This window comes from Heliangelus exortis, chromosome 1 (assembly GCF_036169615.1).
Source record: "Heliangelus exortis chromosome 1, bHelExo1.hap1, whole genome shotgun sequence".
Lineage (NCBI taxonomy): Eukaryota > Metazoa > Chordata > Aves > Apodiformes > Trochilidae > Heliangelus > Heliangelus exortis.
The window spans coordinates 89,726,295-89,754,275 of NC_092422.1; the positions used below are offsets into that span (position 1 = coordinate 89,726,295).

Here is a 27,981-nt window from a genome sequence, read left to right on the forward strand (position 1 = left end):
GATTCCTGTTGAAAGCTGTTCCTATGGAGGACTTGAAGACCGAGAGCTGGACTGCATGACTTACCAGAGATGAGAAATGCCTCCCATGAAGAGATACAGGAAAGAGAAATAGAAGAAAATTCCAGTGTACTACAAGAGAACTTTAATTGTATTGCCTTGTGAACCTAAAGCCATGTTACATTCTGTTGTCATAAAAGTGTGATCTAGATCTACGTGCAGATTTCTCAGTACTGGCTCTACAGAAATTCAGACCAACTTGTTCCAGCCCAGGATGCATCTGCTCTTTAGGATTATTAGAATTCTCTTTATAAAAAGGTCAATCTGGTCCATACACTTCTCCTGAAACTATTAATGACATTTTTAACAATAACTGCAGTTCTGCTTAGCAAGGAGGATATTTCCTTAATTTCAAAGAAAGAGCTGCTGCTTTTACTTATATGAAGCAAAAATACCAGGGCTGTTTTCCTTACATTCTAGTTTCTGAGATTTGCAGCTTTTCATTGCGAGAGTTTTTTTATCTGGGATCCTTTTCACTGTTGCCCACTGAGGAAAAACTGCTTGTCACGGAACAGAGGAGTTCCCACCTTAGGAATGAGGACCTAAAGTGGATCCACAATAAAACACCTTTTTAGGCTATACAGACCCTGTGCCCTCTACTCCATGGCAACAATTTTTTTTAAGGATGTCTTTGGTCAGTCTTACTTCCATTCTCATACTAAACACATGGACAAATTTTAATAGATGGCCATCAGAAACATGCACTACGGGGGGGGGGGTGGTGATGGTGGTTTTGGTGGGTTTTTTAATCCCTACAGTTCTAAAACTCTACTTACAACATCTGCTGTAGTTTACCTTTTTTAAGGTCTCACTGGGCTCTGCTTTCAGCCCATTTTAACCTCTGTTTCAGCCCTGGTTAGTAAAAATCCCTTCAGTTGCTTATGTGCTGACAGTCTACTCCATCCATTACTGCTCTTCTTCCAGTCTGATCTCTCCAGCATATCCTTATTTGGATTGCTGTCAGAAATCAAGTGTTCCTTCTTCAATTTAGCCTTTCTAAATCACAAAAAAAATCACCCCAACTCCTTTGCAAACTTGCAGAATCAACCCAACTCTCACCACTTGATCAAGAATCTGGATTCAAATCCAGCTTGAAACAAACCAGAGCTACATTACAGCTCTCTCTCACATTTATTACTGGAATCCAACCTTCTGTGAAAAACTTCTTTTCCTGTTAAAATAGATTTGTTAAGCCCCATTCAACATGGCCATAAAGTTCTTCACTTAGCTTCCCTTACACGTTTTCCTAGGACCAAGAACACATTAATTTCTTGGTCTCTCAGTTAAGGTCTGCACAATTCCACCCCAGCTAAGGGTATTACTCTCCCTTCTCTAAGCTGTATTATTCACATTGGTTAGACTCCTTTCCACACTGAACATCCTTTCAATTTCAACCCTTACCTCTTCTAAACCTTCCATCCTTACTTTTCCTCTAGACACTGCTTGAAGTGAATTAAATTTTCTCTCTGCTATTCAGCAGAGGAGCCTGAAGTTTAAGATTTTAACTACCACCTCTGTCTGGCCTATGAAGTGTGTCACATTCTCATATCCTTCAGGTCCTCAAGGATTATCACAGTGACCATCTTGTGGTTGAACTCTGTGATGCTCTGGGATATCTAGCATACAACATAATAAACAACAGAAACTGCAAATCCTCTGGGATCTAGGCAGATCATATATATTTGATATGGCCAGTATGAGTAACTGTTGAAATAAAACCAAGGAATCGTAGTTGATAAGGAAAAAATAATTCAACTACCGTTAAAGTTTTCAACATGAAGTTGCTTCTGTAGAACCCCACAAAACCAGGGACATGTAACAGAAAACTGCAGTTTGGCAAGGTGACTTTCTTTGCTTGACAGATACAAGATACTGTGCAGTTCTAATATCCATCCTTCTAAGTAAAATTGATCACTTGCCAAAGTCATGATGCATCACATACAAATTACCCTCATAACACTCTGCAAAAATGCTACTTTGTAGTCAGCTGCTTGCGTAATTTTTGACTAGAAAGATCCTTCCATACTGTTCCGAAGCTCCATATAATGATCTTATTGAAATACGTTTGTTCTCTAAATGAACACCACATATTTATCACTCTGTATCAAAAGGTTAGAGCTTTGGATAACTTCCTCATTAAAAAAGGATATTTTTGATGGGTTTCAACAGGAATTATCTTCAAAGGTATTGAAGAGTTTTCAGTTATCAAGAAAAAAATATAAGCACATTGATGGTTTAATGAAAATAACCATGGTAGAGTGATAAACAATGAAGACAAGTCACATCTATAGGTGAATCCAACCCTTCTGTAAACCAGTCCCATTCAGACATCATTATACTTACAGGATGGAAGACTACATCCTGGAAGAGCAGCAGTTCTGAAAAGGACTTAGGAATCATGATGTATAATCATCTAAATTTACAATCTTTTAATGCAAATAACTGAGACTGAAAGATTTTAAAATGCAACCTTTGGACGCATAAACAAACAAGCAAAGATATAACTGAAAGGTTCAAGAATGTACCTGCACATCCCAGACGCACACAGCAAGACTGAAATTACTACCAGATGCTGTATGCAGTTCTTATGTCCATGCTTTAGAATGGATTTTAAAACATCTGAAGTTTCAGAAGAGCCGTAAAAGATTTACAGTTAGAGATTTAAGGAACTCCATCTATATAGGTTATTAAAGTTAACATATTTTAATGTGAATAAAGTGAAATAGTTTTAAACTAGAGTAGTTATTCATTATTCTAATAGGCAGCTAGCTATCTGATGGCCAGCAGATGTAATTAAACAGTCCTAAAACTGAAGGAGGACTAAGAGTATGGAAAATAATCTATCTGAATCACTCAAAAAGACACGGAAAAATCCTCACACTTGAAGAATCTATATGAAAATCTGCTATCTTTTTCAAAAGTATGTTCTACTGCACCCAAAAGATATGGACTTCATGATGCAGAAATAACTAGGCTGAATTCTAGGGATAATGGCATGCCAGTCAGATTATTTCATTACCATGGTCACTTCTGGCCTTAAAATCAGCTAGTCTGTAATAGGCAGAAAGCCGCAGTGCATATAAGAACATTCAGACTAACAGATGATAATATAAAGAACTCAGACTACAAGTACAGTCCATCAGAATCAAGCAGAGCTGTGTTCATACATCAATGATTTGTATACCTTGCTGTTTCAATTAAAAACTCAAAATTATCTGTTATGCCTCCAACTTTTACTTTCATATTTTTAAGTCTGTTTCAATGTATCTGATATTTACATATTATAGTATAATTATACCTACCATACCATGGCTTGGAGTAGGTTAATTGCATAGGAAGATTTACTATGTTTACATTTTTTTTCTTAAATTACTCTTTTTTTAAAAAGCACAGTAAAGAGTCTGAGGACAAATTATTCAACTGTTTATCATACATAAGACTGCATGACTATAATACAAAGGGCTTGTCTTTTCATTTAACGTTACAATATACACAGCAAGTCCGGACTAGATCTTACAATCTGAACACAGGTATTTAACCTTTTCCATGCTGTTTATGTTTACAATGCACAGAAGTCCTGTAACCAAACTGTGTAGTAAAGCACACAAAACTGGACTGTAACATAACACAGTATGCAGAAGCACTGGATTTTATGATTTCTTCTTTATGTAGATACTTTTAACTGCTTTATTTTTTGGCGCTTGCTAAGGTGTGGCAACCCGCGCACACAAAAACTACCCAGATTTCATATTACCCTTATATTCCTAGACAGCAGTAAGTACTGGATTCCTTTTTATATTGCTAAACTCAGCATCCTGCTTCTAAGGTGACAGCCTTCCAAATCCTGTAAACTCTGAATTACTGAGTTAAAGAAAAAAGAAAAAAAGGAAAAAAAAAAAACCCAAACCACTTTCATCCACAGGGTTGACGTGTCGATACAAAAGAAATATGGATTGCTTGATTAAAAAAAAAAAATAATCATGATTTACAAAAAAAAAAATGGTAATCCCGAGTATTCATTCCCATTTACATGGTAGTCAGCTGCTGCATTGTCACTGTAAGTATAAAAAATTCCACCTTTTAGTCTGAAAAAAATGACTTAGCCACATGGAATTGACCAGTATGAGCTCTGAATTTTCTGCTAAATTAACTTTTAAAAGGGCTTACTGGCAGAGGTAGATCACTGCTTCTGTAATAAATAATGGGCAAACAACATTAATCTGGGATGGGCAATCAATGCATTACGCCCTTATTCTTTCAAATGTTTTCCATGGAGCTTTTACTTTTTAAATAAGTAAATCTCTGAATGGGCCCATAAATTTTGCAACTGCCAAGCTGACTGTGTTATATTAAGGCAGCATTACCCAAAAATTAGGCACCTGTTAAATACAGCCTGCTAACCTCAGGTCTCATATGAGTGTTTTGCTTTACTCAGACTATTATTTTGGACCTGTTCATGCAATCAAGGTCTTGCCTTCAAGTTTACAATTATGTTAATAAGGAATACAAGAATCAACTGCTGGTTTCATAGCTTCTGGATCTAGTGTCCCTTTTACCTTCAGAAGCCTGAACACATTTATAATGTAACAGATGTTATAGTCTCAAAGTAGATGTCAATCTATTATGTTCAGTACACAGAATGCTGTAAATGTATTGGCTATGAATTCAACAACAGTTCCAGTTTTGCTTAAGCAATAGTACAGCCATAATTTTCAACTGACATTTAAAAATGGTCTAGTTACACCTTGTGTCAAAGTGCAGAACTGCTACATTATTGGTTACAGACATCTATGTGCTATAAAAACAGCTTTGGTACAATAAATTATCAAAAAAGAAAATAAATTTTTGTAAAATTCACAGCATAATTGTGAGGCAAAAAAGCAGTCACATAAAATTCTGCATTTTTAAAAATGTTCAGGATGAACAGAAGACGTCTTTGTGCAGAAGTAATGGTGGAGAAACCACGTGCTGAGAAAAAGCAAAAGAAAAAAGTAAAAAGCAGGAAGGGACACAGTTGTAGCTATTTCCATCAAACGCAAACCACTACTCCTGTGACCTTCAACCAATAAGGAAGTCAACTTTATGACACACGCAAAGTGACCTTGCAATACCTTACAATAAGTGGGTCACAAAAGTCTATTTTAAAAGAAAGGCCTCTTGAATTACCCATTCTCTGTGTTTTCAGCATTAAGGACTGTCTGCAAAAGCATGTCCAAAAGTGATTGCATCTGAAATGGTAGGCTCTTCTAACTTAAGAGTCCAAATCCATAAGGCCAAAGGTTATCCCAAAGACCACCACTTAGATCTCCCCAGGACTGGCCAGGACCGACCCGTTGATTGCTTCTCAGTGCACCTCAGTTATGAAACCAGTCATATTTCAATACTAACTGACTGTGGACTCCAAAATATGAGACCCACAGAATCCCATTACAATTGCTGCTTTGATCCTCAGTAGATTCAGAAAAGGAGAGTTCTGATCACCGCCACTTAGCATGCTCAATGTGCCTTACAAACTCCGTTACAACCGTCCCTTTTTACAGCTGAAGAATATATATTTGTGTAATCTGAAGGTCCCTCTTTCTTACAGTACTGCATTTCTGTGCCCATGTTTGTTTGGGGAACTAAAAAAAATATATGTATATATTACTCACTCCCCTCCCACCCAAAAATTTCAAAGGGCCTTTTTATAAACCATGTGCAATGCCTTTAAAAAGAAACTAGTTTGCAACTACAACTAACATTTGAACAATAACCCCACTGAATGAGACCAGAAAAAATCCCTCCCCAAAAAAACCAAACTATGACTAAGTTGTGGCAAGTAAAATGGGCAAAGCAAAAGGTGAACACTACTAAGCTATCCGTTAAGGTGGGTCCGGACATGGCTCTTTAAAAAAAAAACAAAACAAAAAAAAAACCAACACCACCAAAAGAAAAAAACCCCAAAAAAACCAACAAAAAAAACTTCATTGTCCCTTTGCAATCTTTTCAAGTTTAGAAAAATAGTCAGCTTTGCCCTCCTGTAGCGGTTCAGTGAGTTTATCTCCTTCTGATTCAAGCAGCTTTGCACTTTGTTTTTGGAAAAACACCACTTCTATAAAAACACACAAGAAACAAACTTAGTTTCAGTTTAGTCACGAGCTAGCCACAGGACTTTGCTGAACACAAACTCCTGTCATGGGAGACTCTTCTCTATCAATCCCTTGCCTCATTGCAAGGTGTCCTTCAGTCATGTAATGAGCAGGACCTGTATTAGCAGAAAACTGGTATGTTGGATGTCCAGCTATGCCAGTTTCTTGGCGCGGATTAGAGTAGACTGTTAAATTCATGTCCATAGCTCCATTTTGTCCAAAGTCCAAGGTATTAGCAGCCACTGGGCGGTTCTGATAGGCCTGATTGCCTTGGTTACCAGTAGAGGAGGAAGATGTAGAGGAAGAAGTAGTTGAGGAAGACAGGGATGTCATGGAGTGGTGACTGTGGCCCACCTCCATAGAATCCTGGGTGGAGGAGCTGTTTGTTGGAGAATTGTAGACCCTCGGCCTGGTCCGGCTACCCAAGGCTTGTTGTCCATGATGGTGGTGGTGGTGGTGGTGATGATGGTGGTGGTGAGAGCTATTTCCGTGGTGATGATGTAATGCATTCTGCTGTTGAGGGGTTACATGGAAGGTGGTTTCTTGAACTGGATGGTTTTCAACAGTGACCTGTGTAGGAGCTTCAGTGGCTGTCCAACCAATCGGAGGAGGAAACTGTTGTCGAACCTATGGTAATAACAAGCCAAAGAAAAATTAAAATGCTTAATCAAATCCCTCCATTTGCAATACATGAAAGAGGTAAGTTATTAAGGTCTAAATTAGCTTTTAAAAAAGTCAACCAAACTTGGCAGTGGCAAAATTATTCTAGAAATGTAAGCATGTAGTTAAAAAGCATTTCCAATACACTTTGCTACGTGTACCTTAAGAAAAATGACTTCACATTCTGGGTGCTTTTTTCAAACAGGGTAAGTAAATGCAATACATGATCTTACTGTCAAAGTTACAGAGCAGCTATACATAGCGGTAGGAATAACAATATTTATAGAATATCTAGAACAATAAGGCCCTGATCTCTGAGTGAGGTGTCTGGATACAATTAGCGTAGTAAGCTAAATTAATATGTTGCAATTTGTATCTTGAACAGTGTCAACAGCACTAGAGGAGTACTCCCTTGGAAGAAGACAGCTGATAAGCGATAATTAAAATAGCAAGATACAGCTAAACACTGATTTGCTGCATAAACTAAACTGCTTGGGAGAAAAAGTGTGCTCTGTCAGCTGCAAAGAAGCAAGCATGATTGTTTAAGTGTAGTGCTTGGAGACTATTTTTTTCCACTTGTAAAAGTGATTCAACATCTGTAAAAGTGATGATCAGAAGTGATAAATCACTGTCATGTTTCAGCTTTATTCAAGCTATCATACACTAATTTATATTGTTTTCTGTTCTGCACTAAAAGTATTACTAAATTATTTGTAGTTAATTGTTGCTTCTTTCCAAGAAGTACTGAATAAGCACTAATTCAGCCAATGATAATGTTGGTGAAGTACCTGAATACCATACAATTGAAGTAAGAACTCCAGCAGGAGTCCACCTGAGTAAAGTTCTTCACTGGGTTGGAAGCTAGATGGTCCTTATGCCTTGTCTAAAATGGAACACTGACAGCTGCCCCTGACTTACTGCTACTGATTCAAAACCTTCACCTCTGTACAGACTCCAGAAGTTTTTACAGTTACACACAGTATTTTTACCTAAGAGACTGACCTAGTACACACGGACTACAGGGGAGCTGGGTGTAAAAAACAAACCACATCTGATGTCTATTTCTATGTCTAAACCACTTCAGTTCTGAAATGAAAGTGTTTATGAGTTTTAGTGATTTAATACTCTCAGAAAACGTGTATAAATCAAACAGGCCAAAGCTGTACGTAAGCATACCTGTGGGCTGTGTGTTTCACAGTCCATAGCTTGAACAGCAGCAGTGAAGTGTCCACCACTATGTCGATGCTGGTGTGTGGGGTCTGACCGTGCCCTTCCACTGTTGCTTGTTCCAGAAGATCCACCTACAAAATTGTAACATGAACAATAACTAAACAGACACAAAATTTACAGTAAGCTGGAAAACACTGTCAGAATGAAGACACTGAAACTCCTCCTACATAAAACTATAAGACCCAAGATAATCATGCACATTTTTGCTCATCCACTTTTTAATTTTTTGTTGAAGCAGTTACCTGTTCTAACTGATTAAAATAATGGCTTTTATTACTCATTTTCTAATTATAAAATAAAATAATCACATTTATCTAGGATTCATATTATTCCTTTGATGTGACTAGGAAATACAATTTTTTTATTTGTTAACGAGAAAAACTTACCTGAGCTTGAAGATGTACTAGAGGTGGTTCCTGAAGACTGCGACTGCTCCATGGCAGGACTTGTAGACACACTGTTACTTGTGTTTGTACCTTCGTCTGCTGTTTTCTTAAAGAAACTATGCTGTAGGGCATAATAAGGTTGAATTCGTGTCTTAGGGTCATAATCAAGCATCCTTAAGATGAGGTCTTTGAACTTCAAGTAGTCAGCTACAGTATGACCCGATTCCCCAGCACGACGTCCACCTGGTCCTCCTGTTTCAACTCCTAGTATATTGTGAAGTTTACGAGTTCCGGGTGGTTTGTATTCCTGTTGGGAAGTTGGAAATTGCTTCAAATGAAGTTTTGTATTAAGCCTTGGCTATACACAGTTTAAATATGCCATAAAAGGAAATAAGTCAAATAAAAGTAGGAAACTACCCGAAGTGTTACTTAATCAACCTGCCTTACAACATGGAAAACTAATAAACAACAATAAAGCCATTATTTTCAGTAAGGCAAGATGTTAGCAAAGTAACGTCTCACTATGTGTACTATTCCTTAATTATTTTTTTTTAAAGAGACAGTCTGTATTCTCATCCTAGTTAGGTAACCTACCCTTTTTCCATCTTTGGTCTTCTTTAAGTTCCAAGTGCCATCAGGCAACTTCTCAAAGAACTTTCTTGCTTTTGGTGCTTGGTCAAGGATGTGGGTAGGTGGTATTCCCAAAACTTCCACTATTTTATTCATTTGATCCACCTGTTCCAAACAAAGAATATTTGTGAAGAACGTGTGACAGACAGCTAAGCAGTGTGACTAAGTGATATTCTATAATCACATCAAAAGCAAATGCTAAGTACCCAGACAAGTTCTAAATTAATCATGAGGTTAAGAAAAATCCAATATGTACAAAGCAAATTAGTGAATAACGAGTTAGGAAGAGCCCAGAAACAGAAATTATTAATGAACAATTTAGAGTTGACAAAAGACATTGCTGCCATTGACATTTATTAATTTTAGAACGAAGAGACTACTTTAATTTATGCATCACAATGAAACAGATAAAAGTCATTATGAGAATGAACAAAACCAAACAAAGTAATCAAATTACTTCTACTGTAAATGTAGGTACATACCTCATTTGCCCCACTAAAAAGAGGCTCTCCAGTGTGCATCTCAACTAGAATACAACCAAGGGACCACATATCAATTGCAAGATCATAAGGCATTCCCAGTAGCACCTCTGGTGATCGATAAAAACGACTCTGGATATATTGGTATATCTGAAATAAAAAGGATCTAAAGGTAATACACCATCCAAAGAACACCATTATCATTCTGTATTACAAAACAGAGCTATCATGACGTACATCTTTAGTGTGGGGAAAACCAACATATCAGTGATACTAAAAAGTATCTGTACATTACATTTATAAAAATACCTAAATGTTAATTCTTATTAAAGTATTAGTATTCCTACTCTCTCACAAAAAAAAAAAAAAAAAAAACAAAAAAACAACAACAACAACAAAGTGCAAATTCACTCACGATGAAAGTATTTTTTACACTCTAGAGTTGATGAGTGTAATCTCATGCAATTACAGGTAATAATCAAGGTAATCCAAATTATAGTCCAGAATCTCCCAAATGAAAACTATCCCACCAGTCACATCATATCATTGAACACTTCAGACAAAATACATAGTAAAAGAGCAAAAACTGCAATTATCATGTCATGGAACGCGATTAAATTATCGTGTCATTCCAGGAACAGGGTACAGTCCCAACTCCCAAAAGAGAAACTGGGGGACTTCTGCTGAAGTTAGTCCATGATGTTTCTTCATTATTCTCATACGATGATCCAACCTGCAGTACTACTAGTCATAACACTTCTGAAACATCACCACTTTTGCAACAGTTGTGTATTTTTGGGAGGTTTTTTGGTTGGTGTCTGTTTTATGAACACCCAGCTTTCTCAAAGCAAAGAAGTATTTACAGGTAAAACTGCCAAAGACTGAGGAAAAAAATTAAGGGCTCAAAATTCTTTTAACTTCTATTGATAGAAATCTTCCCTAGCCCTCCCTAGCACCTTTTTCAGTGCAAATAATAAAAGGTACCCTGAATGCAAGTGGCTACTTGCTTAGCCAAATATAATTCGTGCAACCAGGAAAGAGTCTATGTGTACTAGACTATAAGGTGCAAGTGTAACAATACTTCCTGAAAAAACTTTTCAGTGAGCAAATTGCCATTACAAACCAAACACTTGATGAACAGGATTCAAAGCTCTTCCTAACAAAACCAGGCTTTGCCATACAAGCAGTATTATTATGTTAACATTTTAATAGTTATTGTAAACATTTTAATATTTCTTAAAGTAAATATAAATCTAATTGGCTATGCTGGATAGACTACACTCGACAGATTCTAACAGCTCAAATAAAAAATGTCCTCATCTTCAAAGTACATGAACAATGTACACAACTACAGTTTTTTTAACAATTTAACAGTACAGATCTATCCTGATTTGAACAACCATCAACAGAAAGTAATCTGACCCTTTGTCCTGGAAATGCTTTGCACATACGTGTCTTAATCTATAGTAATACCACCAGTAAACTCAATGTCTTTCCACAGCTGTTAAAGCATTTCTAACAATGGCTTAGTTATAACCAGTATCTTTAGGAATCAGCTACTAAAGTGTATTCACCCTCAAATATCTTCTTATCTCCAAGGCACACTAAACAGAGGACATGCTCAAGCAGATGACCAATACATGTGAAACAAGAAAACAATGTAAGAGTATGATATCTAATAGCACTGCATACTTTTACAATCAAGTGCTGATGCATTCTGCATTAACAAAGTATAAAAACATAAGCAAGGAGAAAAGAAAGATGGAAAGTTTATCACTATGGTAAAAGTCTACTATGGCTCTAAAATTCGTATTTAAAGCTCCTACAGATTGTTTATTTTTAACACCCTATGTTAAAAGTGGTTACCATTTAAGTCATCATTAATAAAGACATTATTACATTCAAATATTAAACTTTTAATCTATAGCATGATTGGAATTTTTAATACTCACCCTCTGTCCAAGCTGACACGAACTGCCAAAATCAACAATCTTGATAGCGCTTCGTTTAGGGTTACAGAGCAGGATATTCTCAGGTTTTAGGTCACAGTGAATGATACTAAGTTCAGGAGTCGCCAGAAAAAGCAGTGCAGTGCACATCTGCTGTGCAAATTTTCGTGTCAGGTTCAATGAGACACCTCTGAAGTTGGTGTTCCGCAACAGATCGTACAGATTGTAGGACAGCATTTCAAAGACTAAGCAGAGATGGTTTCGGAACATGAAGTGGCGTTTCAAATGCACTTTAAAAAGGGGAAGAAAACAATTAATACATATCCTGTGTGCTAGGTATTAAACACCAATTGCAACGTGCTTATATATTTTAGTCCTGAAGCTGAACTGTGAGTAGGATAATAATGTGCTACCTTTCTTATTTTCTAGATCTATGGTTATTTACTGAATATTACTGCCATGCCTAGGTACAGGGGGATATTTTACACACCTGAAGTGTCCTCAGGTGTACCTTGGTAAAGCTATATTAACCCCCCAAAAATATTTAAAAGATGGAAGAGATGTTTCTTTCAAAATAAGATGTCACTCCCCTAATAGCAATAGGAAACACACTTGTGTTGGGTAAATAAAAATATCAGGGGAAAAAAACAGCACTAAGAACCAAAAAAACCCCAAGCAAGACAGGAAGTTCAAACTGTAACACAACCTTTGTCACAAGACTTTTGATCTTTTTCATGGGGGAGTTTATTACTCCATGGTCCTAGAGCTAAAACTTTATTCAAGTCCAAGCAGACTGGAGACAAGTGCATATACAGTGGCATTTTCAACAGTAAAGCAGATATTGCACTGAATTCTTTGTTATGAATTTCCCTTACATGTACAGATTAAAATATGCTAAGACACTATTGCAATTTATAAGCCATGACTTCAGTTGATTACTTCAATTAATAAAATTGATAAATAAACCAAAGCATTATATTCATTTCAAAAAGACATGATTGCAATTTATGAACGCAACCAATCCAGTCCAAAACCAATCTTTTTTTTTTTTTCAGGAAGCATGTGAAAAATTAATCACATCAATTTGTTTAGAGCTAAGCAGGGTTTATCAGTCTGACAATCATTCAGGTTAGTTGCCATAAGTAAAAGAAAACTGAATAGGAAAAAAACTTCAGCCCTCAGACAAAAGGTAACACTCCCCCCTTTCTGTTGTAACAAAATCTTGGAACAAATATTAGCACAATGAGAATTCAGGCTTTCAGTTATGGTAACTACTTGGTATCCTATGGACTTTTTTCCCCCCTTCGTTATTATAAGTCAGTTCTTCATGTGTCCCTTACAACTTACCTGTAGCAGCACCATTTGCTTCTACCCTGATGCCAGTTCCTGCAATACATCACTGTCTGTACCTTTCGCATTTTTTCTCTTTTTTTTGTCCTATTTCCACTATCCTCTTACCATGAAAGCACCAGTACCTTTTCATGTTCTGTGGATTTCCTACACTTTACACCAGTTCCTCCCCACACAACCTAAGCCAGCTGGACTTGGAAGCTTGGCAAGGATTACCACTTATTCCAACTGATTGGTAATGACCAGCATGCTACTGAGCACCCAGCTCCACTTGGAACAGCCACACAGCTCAAACAGTCTGGGTAAGAGCTGAACTTGCCAAATCTCCCTTCAATGAAGATAGGACATTTGAACATTTCTCCTCCTCTCTGCCACCAACTTTCACAAAATTTGAAGACCTTTATGCATTCTCATACTTGTGATAGATCTGAAGGAGACCAGTCAGAAGCTTTTAAGATGCTAGAAGAAATCTCACAGAGGCATCAGCAGTTAAACTTTATGTCCTTAAAAATCAGGCTACAGTGTATTTAACCATGTTCTTCCTGAAGTTTACATTTTACATCACACAGTGGATTGCAATATTTGTGATGCTTTCAGCCTTATTGAGCTATTCTCAGCATCATGCACCTGAAAGTCCATAAAAGTCTGAACTGTCCACGTGTCCTTGAATGACTTATTTTTTACATTAATATGCTGGATGCTTCAAATATTTTGTTGCAAAAGTATATTCATAAGCAACTGTTCCTATATTTATGAGTATTTTCCAGTGAAGTGACCAGAGATCTCAGTTTTCCATGGTCAGTTTTTATGCTGCATGCAATACAAGGCATTAATTAAAAATATTATCTGTTTGAGTTTTATGATCTTTACTGACACTGTCCTTTTCATTAAATATCATGTTAAATAAAAGGGAAACTATTCAAATATACCCTAATAGATTTGGAAATAATCATAGAATCTTTCAGGTTGGAGAAGAACCTTGGGATCAAGTCCAACCACCATCCCTACTCTACAAAGTTCTCCCCTAAACCATATCCCCCAACACCACATCTAAATGACCCTTAAACACATCCAGAGATGGTGATTCAACCACCTCTCTGGGCAGCCTATTCCAGTGTCTGACCAAACCAGCCTAAGCAAAAGTACTATATATTATTTTTCCACTGCTCAAAATAATCAGAACTTTTTTGTTTGTTTGTTTCAGCAATGCCCTCTGTATAAAGCCATCCTGCCCTAACTCACAGGGGGAGATTATATGATGTTTTGGTCCATTCTGTTTTACCTGATATTACAGACTCTCTAAAAATTTAAAATTCAAGAGCTTATTTGATGATGCCTATAGTGTCCTTATCTGCTGCGTATTAATTTGAAAATAGTCATGTCATTAACATTTCTGAAATGTCCCTTTGACATAGTATGCTGTCAAATTTAAATAAAACAAAAACTAAATATGTTATTAGCAAAATTAAGTTGAAAATACCTTATACAATTTTTAACAAAATGCATACAATGTATTCTAGAAATAATATTCTATAAAACAAAATGTAACTGAATACTCATAATTAATACCAATGTATTTTAACATTGTTTCAAATGTTTCTTTCTAAGCTACAAAAAGAAAAAATTAGTAAATTAGTATATATACATGTGAATCAGAAAAGCATAGCTGTTAGTATTTCAACTTCTACAAAACAAAGGATGGCTAAAACCAGTTTCATTTTACTTGATTACTTTTTCTTACTCATCTATCTCTGTATCATGCTGTTGCTTTCCTTCTGTCATCTTTTTGACCAGTTCTCAACTCCATAGGATTTTAATAAACTTTTTACACAAGCTGACCTAATTTTCTCATTATTATAAAATTTAAGTAGTATTATCATAGTAAGTCAAGGGAACAGAATTCAAATATACAGAACCCAACTAAGTTATAATCTCTAGAATATTTCCTGAGCTATAAATGGGCAAGTCTTGACATTTACACAAGTCTCGTCTCAGTTCTGTTATAGAAAATTTTGTGCTTTTTAAACACATCCAATTGAGAAATTATGATTAAGCTAGCCATAAAACTACTGTATGACACTGGTCTACATTAAATAGGCACGCTCTCATCCATGACAGTTCTGAGATAATTTAAAATATATTCATAGGAGTGAAAGAGATGCAAACTTCCACACATGACAGCTTCTGTTGAAAAGCCAGTCCATCACAACTTCTCCAGGTGTCTATGTCATTAGCTGGGAAAAGATTCTACAAGAGATCTTAACACTACAAAGTAACAAGTCTGTTAACCCAAACAATTTCACTTCTTTTTCTTTTGGGTCTAGTTCTGTTGCAAATCAAACTGGAAAATCTGCCCCAAATCATCACAAGAAACATATTGTTCTTTCTATTTCTTTAGCACCAGAGCATCCTACACTACATAGCAAGATCCAAATACATAATTTGATTAAATAAAAATGAAGAATAACTATTCAAATACCTATATAGTACTTCATCTCAGTATCATGTTTGTTCATAAGCTCAAGCAGTCGGACTTCAATTTGGGCTTGGTTTAAGAAAGCCTTCTTGTTTTTTATTATTTTGATAGCCACCCACTCCTGTTCCACTCGATCATAAGCCTTTACAACCTGAAAGAAAAAAGTCAAACACAACAGTGAAATCTCTTGAATTTTTCAAAATACAGCAAAAATCACTTTCTAAGCTTTCTTCACTTTCTGAATTCAGAGAAAACAATTTTAGAACTTTCATTCTTTTCAGTTACTATAATAAAGCCACAACTGATACCATGACGTTTATTGCAGTGGTGTCAAAAAACAGAACTGAGACTCCACTGAGGCAAGCATCATATCTAAATGCAACTGTCAAATAATCACAACCAATACTGTGAAATGAACTGGTGAAATCTGAGAAAAAGTAACAAAAATAGCAAAAGAAAAAAGTTAAATCCTCCTTACAGCCTTTTTCTTAAGCCTTGCCTGCAGCTAACAAACCACCACAACAAATATTACTAAGTAATATTTGCAATAGGTAATCCCTAGTACTACTGTTTTAATATAAAAACCCAAGCCAAAGTTAAAAATGTGAACAGAGAGGAAAAAGTCTGAGGATTTCCTCACTGTAAAACGCTTTGTCACTTCTACATCCTGAACTATATTCAAATGTTATCTGTAGTAACAAGAAACAGCACAAAATATCAGTGCCTTGAGCAGGCAGTATAAGCAGATTAAGAAAAAAAAGCTTTGATTTTAAAATGAAACAGGAATACCACTTCAAATGAAATGCATATTATGATTCACATGAACTAAAGGTTGCTTAGCTGAAACACATTTACCTGTCCAAAGGATCCTTTGCCTATTAAAGAGTCAATTTCATAACGATCCATCCACTTCTCTCCATTTTTTACAATATAGTCATAGTTGTCATCATCATAGCCATCATTGTAAACTTTTCTCTCCTTTTTGTGACTGGAATCATCTCCTTGGCCCTGCTGATGCCGCCGTTTTTTTTTTGCATAGTAAACCTAAACATGAGAAGTATATTACTTAAGAACACTTTTTAGAACATCAGTTCAATAAAGAACAGAATAATCCAATGATTTAAAAATGTAACTTTGACTACTCAAAAAACATTTTTTTCCTTTTATCGCTCTATTTGAAGTCAAATCATTACACCAAAGCTAAGTATTGATGACAAATTTAAATATTCAGAAAGCAAATAAAAATAATGTCTAATAACACTGAAGATACATCATAGTACACTATATCCATAGCAAATTAAAACTGGTAAGTAGCCTGGAAACAAGAGTTATCAGTAGCTCTTTCTACAATAAAGGAAAAGTATAATTCCAAGGAAGTTAGTAGTCACTTCAATAATTCCTTCATATTCCCTACTATTGCCAAAGAGTTTGAAAACAACTGATGCTTTCCTATACAAACCACTTACTTTTATATTTTACATTTGACAACAATATTTATTTTAGGAAAAACACTCTACTGTTTTCTTAAGAGCCCCTAGACACATTCATAAAGGTTTATAGCGTGAGCTAAAGGAGTGTTTGCACCATTTATAGTTCCTTATCATGCAACATAGAAGTTCAACATTTATTTATAAAACAGAAAATATATTTCAGGCTAAAAAATTGCTTACATTTTAGAAAGCAGGACCATGATATCAATGATCTTAAATGAGATGTGAACAAAAAAGAGATGGCTTTGTTTTTCTTATCTCTCCACGAGATTATTCATTAAAAATATACTTAATAACATATTGTAAACAAACACTTCACACTGAAACACACTACCAAGACAGCTGGAGTCATTACCTCATTAATATGCTTGTATGTTTTGATCAAATCTACGGAGAGTTTCCTCAATGGAGCAGTAGCTGGATCACGGAAAGTTTGGGGCATTCGCCTCTGTAATATGACCATATAATAACTTAGAAAAAAAAGATCACGATTGTAACAATATAACTACTATATCAAATCTTTCTATACTTCACAGAAATCGGTCATTTCATTGCAACATTTTTCCTGCTCAGTGACTTTAAAAAAAAATAAAGGAATCAAAAGATATAAACAGCTAAAATACATTTTAATATGTTTAATTAATAAGAAAGAAAAAAAATCGCAAGATTTCTACCTCCTCTCCCATTATGCCTTGCAGGCTTAATCCCAATAAAAAGTTTTTTCCTCAGTTAAAAATACAGCTTCTTTGGAAACAGAGATTCCTGCCGACATTACTCTCCTGCTTCAGGACTAATACATGAACTGTAACTCTACTTAATGTATAGCTGCATTAAAACCACAAGTGGAAGTTAACAGCAGTAACTACTGGAGAACTGTAGCAGTTTGCCACATTTCAAGTCTCTTAAATTCAAAATAAAACCCCCTCTGGTATACCATGCTTTGCAATATCCAGGCCTAAATCTGAATTCAAAACCTACAGAAAATCAGAAGAAATCTAAAGCATGCACATGAACACTATACCTACTTTCAAAAGTTTAAAAGTACACCCCTGAAAAGGTAGTTATGTTCCTTATTCATGTTTCCTAAAACTAATTACATTTAGAACAAAACCAGCTTTAAGGGTGTTTTATTTTTGTATTGGTTTCCTGAAGAAACAAGACCCGTGCCTGATAAAATTAGTTGTATGCCTCTTTTTTTCTTTGCATACATATACTATGTAAATTCTGCATCCACCAATCAACTTCTATTCCTTCTTTAAGACCTGTTTGACATCCCAGAAGATAAAGTTCCCAAAAAGATGGGGGGGGAGGGGGAAGTTCTAACTGGCAAGTTGGTAACATCTTGAGTAAAGAGAAAGCTGAAAAAAAAGTAAATCACAAACCATTTTATTTGGCTAAAGCTGACTACCTCCTTAGCAGACACTTAACAGCACAACTGTATCACCAGACAAGCTCCAGCGATTCTCTCAGTGAGAGTGTCAGATCTAGGAGGTAAATTGATGAGGACAGTGTGAATGGTCTCTCCTAGCATGCCTCTATGCCTTCTCTTCCCACCAAAACCAGGGCAAGTTTAAGCAATTCCATTGGAGAAAAGCTTGTTTCATGTATATTAAAGCTTCTGCTACTTCCTTACTCCTTGTTAATTGGGTTTGGTAAATAAGTGCCACTGCACTCTGTCTTGCAACCCTCATCTCCCATTATCTCATCTCATGCCATCAAATATGCTCACACTCGTAACTCTCTTCACTTGCAAGTGTTTAATCTCATCTGCTGTCTCCTATTACAGCTAAACTGATAGGCAGCCTCCTGCAGAGCTGAGGAAAGAGCACAAGCCATCAACATGAGAATTATTTTTGTATCACTACTGCTGAACTATTAAACAAACTGGAAAAGCACGACTGCTTCTCTTTCATAGTATTACTTAATACTTGTACGGGTGGCTGAGTAAATTACCAAATAAAAATAAAACTGACCCAAAAAAGTTCTCACAAACAGAAGTAATAAGGAGAGTCTGTGCTTCTGAAATCGGGCCTGAACTCAGGTACCCAAGCAGCCATACTAGAAGGCTAAGTTCATGCTCTCCCCTCTGGTGGATGTGCAGACTGCTCGAGAGGGAAACCAGAGTAGGATCAAGATCAAGACAGCAATACAGAAAATGAACAAGCAAGAAAGCAAAAGAGAGCTGGGGGAAAGGTAAAAGACTTTCAAGAATCTTACTGCATCTGTGTGAGGCTGGGGCTCTCAACAGGTACAAAACCCAGTGGAGCTAACGGCTCCCAAGAAACAGCAATTCAATGCTTTGATGAACACCCCTCTAAACATGCCCACACCATATTTTTACACCCCTGCAAGTCTGCTGACTTGCAAACCTTTTGATTAGGGAATATTTGTTGGAGACAATGTGATACAGTTAAACTTCCCTCAGGGAATTTTAACCCAAGTCATGCCCTGGATATTTGATCCAGTCAATTCACTTTCAGGTATGTCCACTACCACCAATTTCCCTTACACAGGTTTACTAAATAAATTCCTTAATTATTTTGATAGCAAGCACAACCATTTTGTAAAGTCTGTTTTAGAGTTTCCTGAACAAACTAATTGACATTTACATAACGTTTTTGTTTCTTCTTTTCATCTGTCAAACAAATATGAACCGTTAAACAAACTGAGCATATGATTTTTTTTGGTTCTCTCCCACAGCACTGTTAACAACTAAACAACAGGAAAAAAAGAGAAAAAAGAAAAGAAAAAGGAAAAAAAAAGAAGAAAAATCCTATTGCACAAGCTTCAGTCTCTATCTGGTGGCCAGAAAGCAACACTGCAACCAAGGATCTTCCCAAAGATGAAACACAAATCAAAAGATATGCTTTTATTTCAAGACTGCGAGACAAGAAGCTACTTTAATTATAATTAAATGTCAGTTAATATCCATCATGTTCTGACCAGCCCACACTTACACCTCAATGGAAACACTACTACTACCTGGGATGGTATCATGATGAAAACTGTATCACAAGGAACTGAAATCTTATTTCCTTACCTATTAACATAGCACACATGACACAGTGCTGAGAAGCAACCAGTAACTACTACAAACAAAGAAGAATTAACACAAAGAAAGGGCAACCAAGAGCCCCACTTATGTGTACTCAACATATTTGAGATAAATCAGGTTTTAAGGAAACCATGATTTTTAACTAAGAGATGTTCTTTTAACCAGCACAGTCTTTGAGGTTTAATGAATGAAGGAACAGACAACATATTTCTCTTTCTGGATATGTTTTGTTATCTGAAAAACATATGGCACTGTTCCTTACTAAATGCATTTTATTTTGATTACAGAAAATTCTCAGTGGACATATATATTCTATTAAAGGAATGCTTTAGTTCAGTTTTTAAAAACAGTATCTATCACCATCCACATTCATTAAAAAAAGAAAAAAAATTCTGCTTGCATACAGTACATGTTCCATTTTAGAAACAGAATAAATAAGATTTTATATTATAAAGATAACTTTTAGCAGGAATTCCAATGGTAATGACCTAATTAAGAGACCCCCACATTAAAGAATTGAGTGGACCCATCTGATCTACACTACTTGCTATTCAAAACCCTTCTTGCATCACAATAATATCAAATAGGAAATCAATGGTAATACCATATTGTGGTGGGTAGCCACATAATAGATGGTGTCTCCAGAGGGTCAGCAAAACAGATGTTTAATTGCTGTAACCACGTGCCACAGCAACACTTCCCCATAGTATACAGCAAACTTCAGATTTTTAAAAAATTGAGAAAAGATAAAAAAGTGTTCGTGACTGAGAATAAAACAAGAAAATTTCAAGACTATTCTTCAGACTGACTGTACTCGGAGCTAGAACTGTATGCAGGTAGGGACAGAATTTCAGACCAAATACTTTGATCATTGATTTGTGTTCTGTATTTCTCTCCTATTCTCTCTTCCTTTCCCAAATAAATAAGGTTGTTGAATGAAAAGAATAGTAAGAAACAGGTAAGTTTAAAGTTAAATGAAGTCAGCAAGGAAGAAAGGCCATCTGCCTGACTCAGCCCAACCATTTTTTTAAAGAAAGCAGTAGAGAGCAGGAGGATTAAGAAAAAGTGAATGAAAAATCTCTCACTGAAATTCGTGTTGCCAGAGCATACAGACATTTTTTTATGTCCAAGATAGATGGAAAGTCAGAGACATGCTTTTACTGAAATAAATTGCATGCTCACATTGATGACAGAGTCTGGTGAAGTCTGACCATACTAATAACAAAACTGCTGCTTAGTTATCTGAAGTAACGGAACTAAGGATTTGCTGCCGCCTGCTAGAACACATTAACTCTGCACTCATCGAGTTGCAATCGATAAAATCTCCAGCCTACATCTGGTCAGTAAAACCTAGAGCTCTGCAGGTGATATGTGTTCTTAGACACATATAAAGAGAAAGATATTTAGCAGTCAGCCTGACCTTTGAATCTCAGGTGCTTCATTGAAAACTAAACTGTTGGAATTTGCTACCAAAATCTGCCCAAGAATCTCACCTCACCTTCTTTACCAGAAAAATCAGTTTTCTGATCTTCTGTACTTAACTGAAGAAGGTTTCAGGGAATCTGAGTATCCATGATAAGATAAACATTAGTACAGAACAGAAGAAATGCTTGTTTGAAGTTGTGGAAACTTTTAAGCTCTTATCTTATATTCACATCAGGCTATGCTGAACTCTCCAGATGCAAACAGTCGAAACTGGACAATAAAAATCTTACTGTTTGTTACTGCTAAAGGAGAAAGGTCCCACAGATTTCATATTTTCTATTCACTCCAGGTTGCATGCTCTTAATGCTTTCCTGAAGCTGGATCTGCCACTGAGAGAGGTAAAACCACACAACCAAGAGCAGTACCCCATGCTGTCAGCAGGTCCAGCACTTGGTGAACCACACCTTTAAAGTAAACCCTTACTATCCAGCAGTCTTCGGGAAACAAAAAAGCCTTAAGCCCAACTACTGAAGAAAAAAAGAATTTAAAAGGATAGAGCTGGAATTTTTAAACAGTAATTTAAAACCTCATAAATAAGTGAAAAACAAAGTAACTGTGTTGGTTTGGAAGTAACTTCCTGGTATTTGCTCCTTGACAATGATAGGATGAGTAAGTTTTGGCCACCACAGACATAAAGCAATAGGTGCAAGAGAAGATTACTTAAGTAGTATTTTAAGGGCAATGTACAATATAAATACACATAATTTATACAACTTTACTATAAATTATCATTACTGTTTCCCAACCTTTAATCTGGAACTGTAAATGATTTGTTAAATAGCAGAATATGGTGTGCAAGATATTACAAATCAAAAAACCAAGCAGGACAGAGTGGGAATAAAAACAATAAATTAACATTCAAGGCCTAGCTTCCCCATTATTTGGTTATGAATGAAAATCATTACAGGAACTTGAACAAGACAATAGTCTTCCAAAAAAGGAGTCGGTCTGCAGTAAAAAGAAAGACACAAAAATATCCTGAAAAAAAAACCATAATAAGGCAGATTGTCTTTGCTATTTATCAAAATGACATCGTTTACAGAACATGCTGCTGTTCTACATACTAAAACTTAACTGCTACTCTTAGCAACTGACAAGCAGTATCCTTATGTATCTTTCTGCAGCCTGATGAAATTAAAGTTCAGAGAAGAACTACTTGCTATCTATTATGTCCATAAAACATCATCACCCAAATAGCTAGGACTTCATCCTAGGTTTTATTTTTATTTGGATTTGGACAAAATACTTGGTTTACAAAGATCAGCAAATGTAGCAATCAAGAAAGTAATTTAAGCAATATTTGTATTCTCAGTTCCTTCAATGAAAGATTCACTCAAAAATACTCTAAGGTGCTCCACAAATTATTTAACAGAAGCCAGTTTATTGAAATAACTAGACTATTTCGGAGAAGAGAGGACAGATATCCTCAGCCAAGGGAACGGCCTTGCAGCAAGCCTGGCAATGCAGTGCGGCGCTCTGGCCAGCAGATGGTGGCTGGAGCTCGGGAAAGAATTCAGCCTGGCAGTCTCGGCACAACCACCGACCCTGGGAGACTCCCGCTTCGTTGACCCATCTGGCTGACTGCATCAGGAAGGTAATGCAGCACTCTCAGGAGCAAAGGGGCTGGCAACTCGCTATTAATCAACTGATGGAAGCTTCCACCCAGATGAGCTACTTTTAGGCTTTTGAAACCGGTAGCACCAAAGCTGACCCAAAGGTCTATACTGCTGATGACTGCTACTGTTCCACTTGAGATTCTGTGAAACTGAAGCTCAGAAACCTAACTTCTCACCTGTCTGACTGGATGCAAGAACTGCACTAGAAGGATCTACCTTTCAAGAATTACACCTCCTGTGTCTGCTGAAAGTCACCATTTTCTTCCTCCTATTTTTTTATGGCTATTAGATCAATCTATCACGATCTCTACAATTAACGTTCAAATTCTCCTTTTTGCTGCCCTGAACAGTTTTTATCAAGGACAGAGAGAAACAAGTTGCAGCATACTCAAGGCAATATCTTCAAGAAAAAGGATTCCTGTAGAGATGTTATGAAGAATCCATAAGGTGTATGTGTCATTTAGACATGAAAACCTACAGGGTATGCAGACTATATCTTGAGCAAAAGGCAAGATGGTAATACACAGAAATGGATTAATGTTAAGATAGCAGAAAGCCATCAATGATAGAAGGTCGTGGCTTGCATAAGAAGAAAAGAAGAGTCCTATTTTAATGAAGATGAACTACAGCTGACAAAATGGTTATCAACAGGACAAAATTCTTTTTGAACAGAGATGAGGTCTAGATGAAATAAAGATGCTAGCTGGATTTGGGTTTGCACATATGATTAACCAGAAGTTCAGTGCAAAGTCAAAAAGCCACCAAGACTCTCTAAAAAAGGCTCATATGGAACCTCCATACCAACATGGAATCTGGTGAGGAGAACTTATCATGGGACTTGCTGATGGGAGAAGCACAAGAACTCAAAAAAAGAAAGGAGTCACAAAAGGCAACTAGTCAGAAGACATCAAAAAGCTGCCAGTCATCAAAGCTAAGGGTGCTGAAAGCAGCTCACAAAGGATGAAGGAGCAACAATTTTGAGCTGCTTAGGCACAGGACTGTAAAGACTTAAATAATGTAATTACAGTGAAACACAAAGACAGAAGCTACAGTGCAGTAAAAACAAGAGGGGAAAATAAAAGCTTTGATTCTACAGAACAGTGTTAGTAGTGCAAAGAAAGTTTGATTGCCAATATCAAGGTGGCCAGCTGATCACTTCTTCATAAAGATAACATCCCAGAGCCAAACATGGCTTTTTTCCTGCATTTACATCCTCACCTCAGCGGGCTGCGTTTTTTGGTGAATAATTCTTGGCTATTCTCTGTAAGCTGTTCTCTTCAGCTTTCTATTATTTAGCTACCATTTTATACCCACGAGCAGCAATGGATGGAGATACAACCTGAAGCTCCTTGATTTTGCTTTTTGGTTTGAAAACAACTACAAAGCACTAATGTACACTAGAGCTTGCAAATGTGATGCCAGATTGTAAAGCTTAGATAAGTACCTTGAAAGGTTTAAGAAACTCAGCAGCTTTTCTTAATTGGCAAACTGATTCACTAACCTTATTGTAGAGTGTTTGGGGGACCTCCAACCCAAAATAAGTCCTATAAAATACCTTTGTAGATTTATCAAGTTAATAGTACTATATATGAGCAGATTTACTCTTCCTTCTGAGTGGCTCTCATGAAAGTAAAAACATCCTTCACCAGCTCTATTCACTTTGCCATTCTTCAGAGCCCTACTCGTGATATATCTCCAAATCCTAGTAAAAAATATCCTGGCACTTACTTTGACCATTCTCATCCTCCCTAATCCTCCCCTCTTTCTGCATAAGTGCCTTCCTATGGAGCAATACAAACAGAGCACATCTTGACTGTACTGCAGATTTTTCTACAGATGAAGCCATCTTGAACACAAGAATAGATCTGAACCGAGTACCAGTAGAAGACTTCACTTTTGATCCTCTTTAAGCAGGACATGCCTCATCAATCTGCACCAAATTTTGAAGCTCTGGCTTACCAAGTTTGGGATTTTTAAGCTTTGAAACCTATCTGCATTCATTTTTTTACAACTGCGTGCCATTTTTAAGAAAGAAATGTAATTATCTCTTACAGAGGGAAAGCAGTACTAGCTCTTGAGGCCAGCAACCTAGCACTATTAAGTTAGGAAGCTACTTTAGATGCTCTAGCAACTCAAAGGCAGTAAAAGAAATACTATTAACAACTCAAAAGCAGCCATAATAATCATAACCCCTGTGTTCATTATACCTCCTTGCAATAATAAGTAATAAATTATTAGTAGTGAAACCCTAATGATAGAATAGCTTTAGATTTGGGGTTTTGTTTTGTTTTTTAAAAAAGCCTATCTTCCTTAATACAACGTGTCTTTTGCACAAACCTGTCTATTCTGATATGCTAACCAGTGACTCTGCATTAAAACACAATCCATTAGAACAAGTAATAGAAGCAATCACATTCTAACATCAAACAGCCCTAAAAAAAGCACTATTATTAAACTCTCTTTCCACATCTCCACAGGGACAATCTTTCTCCCCTCTCATCTAAAAATGTTAGAAGCAGAATAATCATAATAAATATCAACCAGATGTTTTAAAAACAGCTTCCAGAAACTTCTTCACCCACCCATCCTTGAAGAATCGGGAGTTAATTAGGTTTTTTTATATAAAAAAATCCAAACCACATAGACTTTAGCTCTGATCCTGCAATTTAGGGGTATATTTAGAAAAACAATTACGACATCTGAAATTATTCTTTTGTCCCTTACCTGGTTTGTTAACGTTAGAGGTTGCTGAAGCTGATCAGCATATGATAAGGCAGAAACCTGTTGGTCATTTATGTTCTGCTGCCGACGATCACTGTACTGCTGATGTGAATGGGACATCTGTCCAGCCATCTGAAGGCCAGCAGCATGGAATGAAAACGATGGTGCAAGCCGAACAGATGAAGGTTTGCATGCTGAAGTCTCTCCTCCTGCAAAGACAATGTCAGTTTTCAATGAAGTTAATGGCTTGAAAATATTTACCTCAGCTAGCCTGCCCCTCCTATCTTACAGAGCTTATAAACAGTAATGGTTTCACCATTTGAACACTGACAAGATTTTTCATACACAATGAACCCAGAAATCACTCTCATGTAAAGATTATCTAGCTGAAATGCTTCTTCCATTTTCAAAGTGACAAATTACTCGTTAACGGTTTATTCCAATTTATCCGCAACATCCCTTTTCTAAGAACATCACCGATGTGTCATAACTGAGTTGGAATTTGACAGGACTTCTTTTCAAGGATATGAATTTTGTATATAGATTCCATGAAAGACAGAAAAACACTCAAGTTCTGCCATTCAAGGTTGTTCACAGTAACTTTCCGGATTAACTGTACCAACAGAAAAGGTGGTGCCCAGACTCAGCAGCTCATCTTTCCCAGCCTCAACGTTTATTCTTTCTACAAACTGCTTAGCTTACTAGCCTACATTTTTAACTTCCACCCTTCTCCCAACACACACTGTACTTCAAGTCAGCTTCTTGACTCCTACTGCTGAGTTTCATCAAGATATAGGTAGCAGGCACCGTAACTTGAATTAGTTCCTTTTTGGAAAGGTGAAAACAGACTGCAAGCAACAACTGCAAAGCAGGAGATAAACGAAGGACTTGGTGTCAAGTTGCAGGAAAATAGCAAACCGTAAAGCCCAAGTACTGGATTCTGCAACATCCTGAAAAATGTTACTATTCCACAGGCACAGAACCCGTCTCTTAACTGAGACAGATCTTGCACCTCTTAACTCTTGTTTCACACATCTGTAAGATGAAATTTTAATTGGTTCATAGTCTACTTGTCTCTTTGCTGTCCTCTAATAGTGGACAACAGATTTAAGTACAATTTGGTTTTCTTTGTTTGCTAATGGAAGTTTAGCATGCTCCACATTTAACATTCATCCTTTTGCTTTCTGATGACAGAGGGGGGAATTTCTCTTAATGGATACCACACACAAGAGACAGAGGAGGATGGGTTAAGGAGCCAGGCACACTTAAGCCAACATTGCCACTGACGGAGTATGTGGAGAATCACAGGCTGAAATCTGGAAGCACAATTATTGGTAAAGATTAAATTTAGAAGCAAGATGTGAAATAATCAAGCACCTTAACAAGCAAGGGAAATCCCTATTTCCTTTACAATTAAAACCTTTCAAGAAAATGTGATCAGTAGAAAACAGCAGATTAACACAGTCCATCAATTTGACTTTCTTAAAAATATCTGACTGTTCCACTTGCTACCTATTTCAAGTTAAGAAAAAACAAAATATTAAAATTGATACTGCATCATTTACTCAGCACTCATCAGGACAGTTGAAGTACCATATGGGATTAACTGAAATATCATTTTATATTAAGATAATTTTGGAAAAAATAAAAATAATATTCAAACAGCTATAAGTAAGAAAAGCTTATATACAGTAAAATCTCTATTACTTTAAAATGGGTGAATCAAAATTGTATAGTGAAATTCCCACCAACAGACCATTGGTATTTTTCTCCAGTGCTACAGCTCAGTGCTACTAAAAGACTAACAGAACAAACTGCTCCAGAAAATGAACTGATTGTTTAAAAGTACCCACATATTTTCACAATGTTTCATAGAATTTTCAAACATTTTATGAAAAAGAAAATATTTTTTTAAAAAATCACTACGATCTAGGGGAACTTTTTTGTGCCTTTTACCTTACAGTGCCTCTGGTAACATTATAAAGTATCAAGATGACCTTACAAATGGAAATAAAATACAGACATCCCTGACCTAAATCCATTATAAGCTAAGTCAGTTTAACATTGCAGAGAAAACTACTATCTGCTTTGTGACTTTTAACACAAATACAGTTAACTAGTAAGCTCTGAAAGTGGAACTGCCTTCAAACATTTAGAGACAGAGTGAAAATATTAAATATCTGAGTGTAAACTTTAAAAAAGTATTTACAACTTTATGTGTATACATTCCAAGTAACATCTTAGGTCCACCTAAGAATTAGGCAGCAGA

The 27,981-nt window shown here is 36.3% G+C and overlaps 1 protein-coding gene across 4 annotated transcripts in view; it reads right to left on the minus strand.

Annotated features, from left to right (window-relative positions):
• Nucleotides 1-3,268: 3,268 nt before the first annotated feature.
• Nucleotides 3,269-27,981, minus strand: part of DYRK1A (dual specificity tyrosine phosphorylation regulated kinase 1A) — an 85,612-nt gene continuing 60,899 nt past the window's right edge. For all 4 annotated transcript variants that reach the window (XM_071753168.1, XM_071753159.1, XM_071753178.1 and 1 more), the window contains 10 exons: nucleotides 25,716-25,921; nucleotides 17,191-17,283; nucleotides 16,201-16,389; nucleotides 15,349-15,496; nucleotides 11,523-11,809; nucleotides 9,574-9,720; nucleotides 9,056-9,196; nucleotides 8,462-8,768; nucleotides 8,022-8,146; nucleotides 3,269-6,812 (listed from right to left, as the gene is read on the minus strand). In XM_071753168.1, coding sequence (XP_071609269.1) covers nucleotides 6,189-6,812; nucleotides 8,022-8,146; nucleotides 8,462-8,768; nucleotides 9,056-9,196; nucleotides 9,574-9,720; nucleotides 11,523-11,809; nucleotides 15,349-15,496; nucleotides 16,201-16,389; nucleotides 17,191-17,283; nucleotides 25,716-25,921 — 2,267 coding nt within the window. In that variant the 3' untranslated portion in view covers nucleotides 3,269-6,188. The remainder of the gene's footprint in view (nucleotides 6,813-8,021; nucleotides 8,147-8,461; nucleotides 8,769-9,055; nucleotides 9,197-9,573; nucleotides 9,721-11,522; nucleotides 11,810-15,348; nucleotides 15,497-16,200; nucleotides 16,390-17,190; nucleotides 17,284-25,715; nucleotides 25,922-27,981) is intronic.